Source organism: Pholcus phalangioides, unplaced genomic scaffold (genome assembly GCF_987345545.1).
Source record: "Pholcus phalangioides strain wild (caught in Gottingen) unplaced genomic scaffold, Ppha-v1.0 ptg000013l_1, whole genome shotgun sequence".
NCBI lineage: Eukaryota > Metazoa > Arthropoda > Arachnida > Araneae > Pholcidae > Pholcus > Pholcus phalangioides.
In genome coordinates, this window is record NW_028301606.1 from 13,203,877 (window position 1) to 13,216,696 (window position 12,820).

Consider the following 12,820-nt stretch of genomic DNA (forward strand, 5'->3'; position numbering starts at 1 on the left):
GTAACATGTGTCCCCACTAGGGACCAGCTCCCTCCCACCACCATCTCTCTCTTCAAAGAAGAATTACTGCATTGATATTTGATATACAGTATTTACTCACATCGGGACGTTTTTATCTAGGAGAAATTCTCTCGCGACATCTTAAATCATCAACGTTACCTTCCTGACCAACAATTTGGGAACTACGGTATATCAAGGTATTAGAGATGAAGAGAAAAATCTCTTTTCAGGTAGCCGTATTTTTTGAGGGTGGGAAAATATTATTCTCCTCCTCAGGCGTCAGAATTTCTGGAACCGGCCCTGATGATATTCGTGATATGACCAATAACACGATTGATTAATTCATTTGGAAGCTTGAAGTATATTGGGTTTGAGAGAGCTTTTGTGGATGGAAATGTGCATGACTTGACAGTAGAGAGATGAGCGGATCTAGAGTGAAACATTATTATTTTTTTTTTTTTTGTGTTAAATCGTGTATTCTATCCTCGTAGGTTGGATCACACAGAGAACAGATGGTAACACCTCGTCGTAAGTATTATGGGCAGCTCATGCTCAGCAGCGGCAGCAAATCTACGCTTCTCTAACGGCGGCAAAAACTCCAAGAAGAAAGACACTGCAGCTACTGCTACTTCTCAGTAAGTCACAATTCGCCTGTACACTATGTTTACTCTCGAGAAAATTAATCAATTCAAGTCCATATAATCGAAAGTTTTGCCCGTTTTTGAGAATGTTCAGAGTTCAATCAAAAGAGAATGTGTATAGTCCTCCAACCACATGATGAAACTTGACTATGGCACGTCACGTCACGTGAGACAATTCTATTCTTTTCCAGAAGGACAAGCCAAACGTGAAAGATCAGTCGCTGACGACCAGTTCTCGAGATGTGCACAATGGCTTTACATAAAAGAATTGAATAAAACTCATCCAACATGACAACATTATGTAGCGAATAATCTCACAGTTCGTGGAATACTAACAAACTTGGTTGGAATACTAACAAACTATACCAGCAGTTGCCGATAGGGGGGCCCCTGGACCCCCCAGGAGTCCACGGCCCAGTTAAAGAATTATGAGTTATATCTCATATTACCTAAACAAATTACCTAAAACGAAAAGTTTTAATTAAATTACCGCTCAAAAGTACCGCTGCAACGTTGGTAGACTGATTTGACAAAAATTGTACTTTCGGCCACACTCTCGATGGGGGGTATGAAACGTTGTTTTAATTCTTTTGCAGTCGAGTATATTGTATTGCTATCGCATCTCATTTACTAGTAGCCTACTGGATAAAATTTCCTCCATTATTCGAGAACACGTTCTCGCTGAAGATGACTGAAGTTTCCTGCTGCCTTAAATTGTGGCCCATAGCAGACACTAAGATTTCTGGGGACAAGCGACTAAAAGTATTCGTGAACCACTGAACTAACAAGGAACTAAGAAAGAGTGTTTTAGAAATACGTGTGCAAAACTTTTAGGAGTAAAAAATAAATTGCACTTTTCATCATTTTAGGGCTTCATAAAAGAAAGCATTTCGTACCCTGCTCTTTAATATATTCCCCGTCCTCTGTACATGAACCCGAAGACGGCGTTTGTGGCCCTACAATCGATTTGTCTTTATTCCGCAACCCCCTCCCCTTGCAGAAGTTTGTTCATGTTCAGTAGAACTTGGATTACCAACTTTTACGTTAGTTCCTCGGTATAACTAACTTTCATTTAACAAATTTTACGATCACATCCCGATATTAAAAATTCCCATCCAACCAATTTTTCGATTTAACGAATTTTAAAGCAAGTTTTTATGTGTATCAATCACTCCAATATAAAAACTCCTATTTAATCCAACTCCGATTTAATTTACCCCTATTTGGCAAATTAAACAATCGGACCTCGATATAACGATCTCCTATTTAACAAACTTTACGATTGCACCCAGCTATAATGAACTCTTATTCTACAAATTTTATGGTAATTCCGATATAGTGAACTCTCACACATTTAAAAAATTTCACGATCATACTCCGGCATTACGAATTCCCCAAAGTTGATAAATTCTTCGAATTAACGAATTTTCACTTCTCACTTTACAGATTCGCACAGGGACAGGATTCGAAAAAAAAAAAAAAAATCGTGAAATCATGAAATTCATAAAAAATAGGAGTTCGTTATATCGGGGTCCGATTATATTTATCAAACATACTGGTCAATTCGAACTTTTACGAACTACCTTTGAGTTTTTTTATCTAATTTAATGTTGAAATTTATTATTTAAATCGAACTTTTTTTTAGCATTTTTTGGATAATTTAAAGATGGAGGGGCGGGGGGACCATAATTTTTGTATGATCGAGAGAATTTAGTTTTGAAAAAAAAATCTACAAGCCAGACAGGCTTTTCTCGATCAACAAATTTTCAAAGACTAACAAAAGTTCGAAAAAAATTCTGGTTTTCTCTACCCTTTTTTCATAATTCAATGCTCATTTCGATCGACATTGTTCAGCAAGGAGTGCGTCTCGAGACTGTGTACCACTTATACAATACAAATACAACGCCACAACAGGCAAATTGCCCAACGAGTTGGCTGACTTAAGAACATCATGGATCCCCGAGCCATTTTTTGGAGGCCCTACTTACTACTGCTACACCACACATGCACCCCCCCCCCCTCCCTCCCTCCTCCGCGGAACCCCCAACGAATCGGTACATGCGGGAATGTGCGTGTACGTGTAGTGAAACCTGACGTGAAGTTTTTTGTTTCTCTGTAATGCTTGTTATGTGTAGCGCTGCCATCTGCCACCAGTTTTTTTTTCTAACTATGAGTGAAGTGTTATGATTGAATGATTTATCGTTGTAGGACTGTTGCTCTCTGTGGCGAGACTTTTTAACGGGGAGATCGGCTCGCATTTGCGCCTTGAAGTTGGGAACCACAGAAAACCAACTTCAGCCGACCACCACTGTGGGGTTCGAACCCGGATCCTCGCATCGCGAGTCCGTCACTATAACCACTCGACCACCACAGCGATTGGCCTTTTCAATCCATAGATCAAGGTGTAACATTGAAAACATGAATATTTTTGTTGTCGTTAAAAGTAAGGAAAATATCGGGAAGTTCACACAGATTGTGTGATTCGTTAATGGAAGTATATCTTGTTGATGTCATAAGAATGATAAGCAAAATTTGAGGAAACAGTTTCATAACGGATGATCATGAACTATTTCAGCAAATCCAGCTTTGAAAATGGACAAAAATTCTGCAGCGATGCTGATTCCGGAACAGTGGAATTATGTAGCAGCTGTAAGATCGATTATTATAACTATAAATGATTAAAATTTGGGAAACAGTTTCGTAACTGATGATAAAAATCGAATAATTGGTAATTATTATCCTCTCTTATGCGAATGTCGATGATCAACTTGCTATGTGTAGTCATTTTAGAGATCCAGGATAAGTCAATTGGATAATTCGAACTGTTTTCCCAGTGACTTTGGATTTCGAATTAACTAAGTTCGACTGTATATCTGGCATACACTGTATATGCAGAGTACATATACAGGGTGTCCTGTGTTCGCTAATGCGGACTTTATCTCACCAACCGTCTGTCGTAGAGGTATGATTCCAATTTAAAAAAATGCTCAAAAATTACCCTGTACCTCCTCCTAACCAGATCATGGCCCACTGCTCTGTTTCAATGAAGAGATTTTAGCAGGTGGTGTCGAAGAAGACCTGGACCATGCTGAAAGATGCTATGCATGTATGCGTTGTGAACCTAACGTGAAGCCTGTTTAAGTGTAATGCTCGTCTGCCATCTGCCGTCAATTTCTCTTACTATGCGTTAAGTGTAATGATTGATTAATTGTATCGTTGTAGGCCTGTTGCTCTCTGTGGCGAGACCTATCAACGGGGTGATCGGCTCTCATTCACGTCTCGACGTTGGGAACCACACAATACCACATTCAGCCGACCACCACCTTGGCAGAAATTGCCCTGTACCAGTTTTCAGAGTGAAAATAAGGTGCGTTACAAAATAAAAAAAATCTAAATTTTTATACGGCCCCCCCCCATCCTCTAACTTTCAATTAGAAAGTTGTTGTCTTTCCTCACCTGAGGCCAACAAAAAACATTTCATGTTTCTAAATGTAATATTCGCTAAGATATTTGAATTCAAAAATCGGAGAAAAGTTATGAAAAAACAGCAAAAAAACTAACGGACTCACAACGCTCCTTTCCCTCATTTATGCTGTCCCTTCACATCTTCCCTCCGATTTTTGAATTTGAATATCTCAGCGAATATTACACTTAGAGAACTTATAATCTTTTTTTTTTTGTTGGCCTCAGGAGAGGCAGGGCAATGACTTTCTAGTTGAAAATTAGAGGACGGGGGGGGGGGGGACCGTATAAAAATTAGATTTTTTATTTTGTGACACAGTATTTTCACTCTCAAAACTGGCACGGAGTAATTTTTGAACGTCTTTTGAACATTTTTCAAATCGAACCGTACCTCTACGACGGACGGTTGATGAGATGAAGACCGCATTATCACTAACAGGGCACATTACTGTACATATTCTTATGATTTGCCTTCGCGTGGAGTGTCATTTCCGTAACCGTCTGTTTGCGTTTTCAGAGCTTCCGCAATTACCGGGGACTCGCAAGCCCAGCCCACTGTTACGGTGAGCACAGACGTCGGCGGTCCTCAATCCGTTACGGCCAATGGAGTAACGGTTGCAGCAGAACCGCCACAAAGCGCCCCGGCTTCCACTGTCCTGCCCGGCACAGCTGTGGTAAGTTCAGGATTTGTGATCTATATTTCCATAAAGTATTTTCGCTATCTGTTGAGTAAATCCATTCGCTTTCAAGGATCTACGAATTATAGTGTTCTGGTATAAACAATTGATTCATCTAAACCAGGGGTTCTTAACCTTGGGTCGCTTCCTAGAGGAGTAGTACAAATCCGTACAAATCCACTAACAGCTAGGGGCTCTTGAGCTATGGGTCCCGACCCATACTTGATCCCAAGGGCGTAGCCGGGGGGGGGACTTGGGGGTCTGGTCCCCCCCCCGAAATGTGAGATAATGACCGAAAAAAGGGAAAAAGATGGCCAAATCTATTGTTCTGTCACTTTGGTTCCCCCCCCCCCCAAAATGAAAGTGGTCCCCCCTCCGAACGAAATTTCTGGCTACGCCCCTGCTTGATCCCCAGGGTCTTCCGAAACTTGATTCACAGGAGGCTTCCCAGAAGAGTAGCACAAATCCCCACTAACAGCTAGGGATTCTTGAGCTACGGATTCTGACTCAAACTTGTTTCGCTGAGGCTTCTGAGATGTGTCGCTCATATCCACTAGCAGCCAGGGATTCTTGAGCTGTGGATCCTGACTCACACTTGTTTCGCTGAGGCTTCTGAAATGTGTCGCTCATATCCACTAGCAGCGGGGATTCTTGAGCTATGGATTCTGACTCAAACTTGTTTCGCTGAGGCTTCTGAGATGTGTCGCTCATATCCACTAGCAGCCAGGGATTCTTGAGCTGTGGATCCTGACTCACACTTGTTTCGCTGAGGCTTCTGAAATGTGTCGCTCATATCCACTAGCAGCGGGGATTCTTGAGCTATGGATCCTGGCTCAAACTTGTTTCGCCGAGGCTTCTGAGATGTGTCGCTCATATCCACTAGCAGCCGGAGATTCTTGAGCTGTGGATCCTGACTCACACTTGCTTCGCTGAGGCTTCTGAGATGTGTCGCTCATATCCACTAGCAGCCAGGGATTCTTGAGCTGTGGATCCTGACTCACACTTGCTTCGCTGAGGCTTCTGAGATGTGTCGCTCATATCCACTAGCAGCCAGGGATTCTTGAGCTGTGGATCCTGACTCAAACTTGTTTCGCTGAGGCTTCTGAGATGTGTCGCTCATATCCACTAGCAGCCGGGGATTCTTGAGCTGTGGATCCTGACTCACACTTGTTTCGCTCAGGCTTCTGAGATGTGTCGCTCATATCCACTAGCAGCGGGGATTCTTGAGCTATGGATCCTGGCTCAAACTTGTTTCGCTGAGGCTTCTGAGATGTGTCGCTCATATCCACTAGCAGCCAGGGATTCTTGAGCTACTGCCACATATGCACTTCGTTAATATTTTCCTATGGAACAGCTAACGAATTGATAGGGATTCTCGGTCATGACTTTACAGGGGCCTCCTAGATGAGTAGTACGAATCTACTGACAGATAAATGCACTTACGGTGTCACTAGTTTCAACACAGTAATTTCATTGAACGGATAGTCCCATGGGTCGCAATGCTAATCTTGTTGATTTTAGGTCGCAGCTGAAAATGGTTAAGAACCCCTGATTTAAACAGAGATAACTTAGGAAGAAAACAACATATTTCAACTGTATATTTTTTGCAGAGTCTCTCTCAGACCCTCGACGCTCTTCCGGAGTCGGACTTGAACGCGCTTCCAGACCTCCAAGATCTGCCGGAAGACGTTCAGAGTCTTCTGATGGGACGCTCGATAGCCAAGACTTGGCCAGCATTGCCTTCGAACGATATCTACCTGTTCGTCGCAGGTGACACCAACGGTAAATAAGCAATATGGATACATAATTTACTCCTGTATGACGAATTGTGATATCTGACATCGACATAACGAACTCTTTATTTACCAACTTTTACGTTAGTACCTCGGTATAACTTACTCTCATTTAACAAATTTTACTATCATACCCCGATATTAAAATTCCCAACAAATTCTTCGATTTAACGAATTTTAAAACAAGTTTTTATGTGTATCGATCAGACCCCAATATAAAAAACTCCTATTTAATCGGACTCCGATATAATTCACTCCTATTTGGAGAATTAAACAATCGGACCTCGATATAACGATCTCCTATTTAACAAATTTTACGATTGCACCCAGTTATAATAAAACTCTTATTCTACAAATTTTATGGTAATTCCGATATAGTGAACTCTCATTTAACAAATTTCACAATCATACCCCGACATTGCGAATTCCCCATTCAATAAATTCTTCGAAATAACGAATTTTCACTTCTTACTTTACAGATTCGCACAGGGGCAAGATTCGAAAAAAAAAAATCGTGAAATCATGAAATTCATAGAATAGGAGTTCGTTATATCGGGGTTCGATTATATTTATCAAACATACTACCGAGACTTATTTGGGTATGTTTTTTCATATTTATCAAATTCACCAATTACACTAGAGTATTACTCATAATCACCGGTAAAAGCGATATATATAAATTCACAAACACCACATTCACATTTACCAAGATGATTAGCGATTACTCATAATATCCGATTTATCACTTTTATGGTAACATACGTACCAATTTCTTTCGCCTTTTGTAATTAGCGTTGAAATCATTATTCCGTTGCAGGTACAGTCGATGAACGGACAGCCATGGTCCAGTACGTCTACCCCGACGTACGGAATCACTGCCTAAAGAACGGATACACCTTCAACGTAGTCGACCTACACGTGCCTTACGAAGGGAATCGCATGCCTTACTCTTTACTCGCTGACCTCAGGGCCACCGCCTACAGAGACCTCATGAAACTTGAGAATCTACTGGTTCTGGTAACTATAATAAATTAGGTGGGATTCACATCTACAGACACTCATCGTGTCGTGTCAGACACGGCAAAAATGCCTATCGGCGCCTGGCAGCCACAATACTATAGATATGGATGCGTTCATTGGTTTTATGCTGAAGAATGTTTGCCGTGTCTGACACGATGAGGTGAGCGTCTGCAGACGTGAATTTAATGTTCTTCACGAGGACTGTCACGTCTAAGTGTCGCTCTATTTCGAAACAGTGGCATAGCTGGAAAAGAATTTGGGGAGGGGGGAGATGATAAGCTGAGAAGAATGAAAATTTCAAAAATTACTCTCTCTCTCTAGTAGACTTAATTGAATTCCTCAAATTTTATGCGATCACTTTCAAAACCGGGGCCATCTTAATGATCCTGGATCCTGCTGTCTAGAGGGGGGAAGGTAGAATCGGGATCGTGTTTTAGCTATATTTAACGAGTTGAGGGGTGTTCGAAGACTTTTTGGGGTCTCCTGGGACCCAAAATCAATTTCGGAAAGATTAGGGGAGAAAAAGTCGGTATCCGAAACTGCCCCCACCTTGAACCCTTGTTTGACTTAGGTCCGGTGTCAACTGTCTCACCCGCTAAGATGCCACTAATCTCAGTTCCCGTTGCCAAACGCCGACAGGACGCACCGATAGCTGCGACACGTGCATAATTTCATGAGAATTCGGAAAGTAATGAAGAAAGTTATAATTTCAGACTTATATATATATAAAAATTTAAAAATTATTGAACGGAATGATTTTAGAACTGAAGATAAAAATTATTTCAGAATTATATAATGAAAATTCAGGATCAAAGAAATAATCTCAGAATTTATAAAAAATTCGTAATTAAAGAAATAATTTCAGAATAATGAAAATTACTAAAGGAAATAATTTCTGAATTAATGGGAAAAATAGTTTCAGAATTAATGATAAATTTTTTTTTTTAGAATAATGACTATAGGGCCGCAACCAGACAGTTAGTCAGCAGGGGCAAGCGAGTATTTTAGCATCCCTCGTGCTATGCTAAAAGAACGGTTAAAACGAGAATTCTGTGCTCCTTTTGGCCCAGCGCCCGGGTTGCACATTCACATTGCACATTCAGTTGCACATAGTTGCGGCCATGGTCCCCATATCCTAGACTGGGATATTTTTACGGGCCCTTCTATAGTGAGTTTATAGCATGAAAAAGCAAAAAAATTATGGTAATTGTCCCAGACCCCAGGGCTGGAGCCCTGTCAGCCCCACCCTTGTGGGGGCTATGGTTGCGGCCCTGATAATGACAAAAATGATTCCAAGACAAATTCAATTTCAATTTTTAAAATTCAGAGTTAAAGAAATTTAAAAAAAATGGAATCGGAAAGTTATATTGAAACGAAATGATTTCAGATATAATAAAAGAAATGATATTCAGTGGCCTCGTTTTGACTGAGGCCTGGGCCCATCTATCTCTCACCCACTAAGATGCCACTAATCCCAGTTCTTGTTGTCCAAAAGACACAACACCGACAGCTGTGCCACTGTCGAGATGTGCATTTATGCGACATAAAAGCGTAGGTGGCTCAAATTATAGGAGCCTATTGTATTTTTGTCTTTTGTATTTCGCAGGTGATCGTTGGCACTTCGTTCTCGTCGCCTTGGCCCCCGTCTCGCATGACGGTGGCCGATTTCGACGCGGCCGTCTCGAACGCGGCCTCCAGCGAAGAACGAGAGATTTTCCACAGCAGTTATTCGCTGGACAAGAACTCCGTGCCGCCCCATTACCAGCTGAACGACAACAGCAAGTCCATGTACAACGAGACGGACGCTTCCGTTCTGGTGCACATGTTGGAGACGGCGTTAGGTCAACAGGACGCCAAACATAACCGCAGCATCCGTTCAGGTAAGCAGTAGGCACGTTTCAGATGTGCGTGGAAACCTATTGCATAACACACGCAGCAGTGTTTCTCAACCTTTCTGAAAACTAGGACCAGTAAAATGTCTGAAACAATGTGAAAGACCGCTTGTTGTTCCGTTTTACGGGACATTTCTGTAATTTTCGTTGCTCTGATTTTTTTAAAACATTAGTCCCGTTTTTTCAATGATACTTATTTGAATTTGTAATGTTCAAGCACAGCATTTTTATAATATAAACCGTTTTTATAGTTTACACACAGTGTTTCTGTAATATTAATTATTTATATTAATTATGGTAAAAAAATTATAAATATTCCTCTCACATATTTGTCAGATTTAGCGTTTTGTCCTCAATTTTTTTTTCGGCATTTCAATTACGGTTGGTGATTGCGCCTACTTTTCACAATGTTTCTGATGACAATTAACGTTGTCCCGTATTTTATGGATCATTATTTAAAAGATCCCAGTTAACCGAATTTTATTTTTCTCAATAAAATATGGTCATCGGATCATTTGAATTTTTTTCTTTTTCGTGAGATACATTTCTGTTTACTGCGATTTGTAGAAGCTCCTTATTTCCATATCATTCAGCAATTTTAGCAGTAATTAGCAAATTGCATTGCATTATGAATGCAGGTTGTTGGAGGTGGGGGGGGGGGGATTTGATCGAAGTGATCAAAATTTTCAATGGGATGAATAGGATTGACGATGAATACGCCGTCAATCGACTGCTTTGACAAGGAGACGCCAATATGGACTGGTTAATTAGGGACAATGCGAGGTTATGGTGTCGCAGGGAATTTTTCTCTAATAGGGTTGTTAACAAATACAAATACAAGGACACAACAGGCAAAATGCCCAACAAGGTGGCTGATAAAAAAGATGCCCACAAAAATATGGATGTCATATATTGTCAAATGGAATAGCTTATCCTCGGAGATAGTAAATTGTAACACAATTGACTCATTTGAAAAGAAAAACGATAAGCATATTGCGGAAAATCGACAATCTATCCGTACTTAGAATATGGCAACCATAAATATATTTTTATAGGCATTGTATAATATTTTTATAGGCATTGTATAATATTTTATAATGTGTATAATAGTCTTTAGTTTTTATGGTTGCAGTTCCTGTATTTTAGAAATATATGACATCCGTGTTTGTTATGGGCATGTTTTTCTCAGCCACCTCGCTGGGCATTTTGCCTGTTGTGTCCTTGTATTTGTATTTAAAGCAATAAATTTCAATTTTTGGGGAAAATTTAATGATGTCCTGTATTTAAGATCGAAAGATTCCTGCTTTCTCCTCGATGATGTATGGTGAAGCTAAGTATGAAGACATAATTTTATAATTTTATTTAATTTTATTTATAGGGGCCAAGGGGCCATTCAAGTACTACGTCAGCAGATTTTTAGTCATTTTTGACCCCCCCCCCCCCCGTCAGCAAAATTTCGTCAGCAGTTTAGAATATTTCATATCTTCAAAAAGGGTGGTTGATGGCGTAAGCAACCTTCAACCCCCACTCCCCCCTTACCATCAAAAGTCAGCAAATCCGAACGCGCCCCCCCCCCCCGATGCTCACGTAATACTTGAATGACCCTATATTACTAATATCAATTACAAAGGGGTGAATAATTTTGTCAAGTCCGTCTGCGAACCACCTATGCCATAGTTTCCTAAACTTTTTTGTCTCATCGCCCACTTCTTCAGAAATTTTTTCCTCCCATCGCCCCCAACGCAATCTGATCCATAGGATCCTATGTTATACTAGCAGATTCTACCGCCCCCCAGGGGGCGTTAACGCCCATGTTGGGAATCCCTGACCTATGCCACTGTCGCGGACCATCTCTGGTCTGTGGAGCATAGGTTCAGAAACGCTGGTTATACAGTATTTTTTAGGTAAAAGGGGGGGGGGAGTGCTTAATCGAGAGTAAGTACAGCCCTGAGTTTTCCCAGAGAATATAAATATATATATATGCATGGGGGGGGGGGAAGTAATGCACACACTGACAAACAGGTTTTTGTTCCACATTGCATTTTCTTTTCCAGAAAGAAAAAGGGAAAATGAAGACAAAAGGGAAATTTTAAGAAGCGTATTAACCCCTTGACGATAAAGGACGAGATATCTCGGCCCAACGCAAATGGAACAAACCCATCCCAGCTCTTAATTATAATTAACCTCTTTACAATCATGGGCGTAATATTGCGTTCAAACACCAGTGGAATGAATTCAAACAAGTTCTCTGTGTTTTCCTACCTATCTCTCTTCACCATCGCGAAGCTTTATGGTAACCCTATTATTTACGGAAGTTGATTTTTCTTTCTCATTTTTTCTTTATAATGTATTTTTCTACTACAACTACTACTTAACCGTACATGCATCTCGTACACATTCCTCTACGGGATTTCTAACGAATCGGCACGTGCCGGAATGTGTGTTCTGAGTGTACGTGTATGGCCCTAACGTATGTCGTCAAGTTGCGCTTGTTTCGTGTTCGTGCTGCCATCTATTTTCCATTTCCTGAAGTAAAGATGAAAATGCTTTAATTTTCGTGCTATGTCAGTATCGTGTCGTAGGTCTGCCTGCTCTCTGCGGAGAGACTTTCTCAACTGTGAGACCGGCTCGCATTCGCGCCGTATCTTTCTACTATATACATGAAAGAACGAAGAAGAACACGTGTAGGGCGAGGGTGAAAAGAGGACTAAAAAAAACACAGTTATCTACCTTATCTATTATATACTTTTTCCTTATATTTTTTTTTTCTTACCCCTCTTCCCTTTTCTAACGTTCAGTTAGGTTAGGACAAGGTTACCAGATTTATCGCCGATTCGTTAAATAGAGATAATCCAAATTTCTCGCCAAAACATTATACGTGAAGTGATTAATTACAGTCATATAAATACATTCATTTCACACTCAGATCCCTCCAACGTATACTTTTTTTTTCCATGAATTGCATTTCAACTTATATTAATTTCCGCTATTGGGTGATTTTTCAGCAATTTCAGCGATAGTTCAAAACTTTACTCGCCTTTGACAATTTTTGGCCGTAATTGGCAACTTTATTTGCCTTTGAAAATTTTTATTCTTTTTGCTTTAAATTGCACAACTTCACTTGCATTTTGGCAATCTTATCAAACCAAAAATAAGTATCAAATTAGTAACAAATCAACCAATTGATATAAAGAGTTTCGGTTTGTACTAAGATAACTCTTATCTTAGTTATCTCAGTATAACATAGTTATCTTAGTACCTAGAGATATTTTCGATAAGTAAAAGAAAGTTCAAATTTCACTCTCAAATGGCGTAATTGTAAAACGAAAAAAAAC

The 12,820-nt window shown here is 40.3% G+C and overlaps 1 protein-coding gene across 1 annotated transcript in view; it reads left to right on the top strand.

Moving 5' to 3' along the window:
- The window catches only part of LOC149078629 (NACHT domain- and WD repeat-containing protein 1-like), a 53,501-nt gene that overhangs the window by 15,320 nt on the left and 25,361 nt on the right, over nucleotides 1-12,820 (top strand). The window contains exons 2-6 of the mRNA XM_089240767.1: nucleotides 492-635; nucleotides 4,621-4,777; nucleotides 6,391-6,562; nucleotides 7,391-7,590; nucleotides 9,200-9,473. Coding sequence (XP_089096893.1) covers nucleotides 538-635; nucleotides 4,621-4,777; nucleotides 6,391-6,562; nucleotides 7,391-7,590; nucleotides 9,200-9,473 — 901 coding nt within the window. The 5' untranslated portion in view covers nucleotides 492-537. The remainder of the gene's footprint in view (nucleotides 1-491; nucleotides 636-4,620; nucleotides 4,778-6,390; nucleotides 6,563-7,390; nucleotides 7,591-9,199; nucleotides 9,474-12,820) is intronic.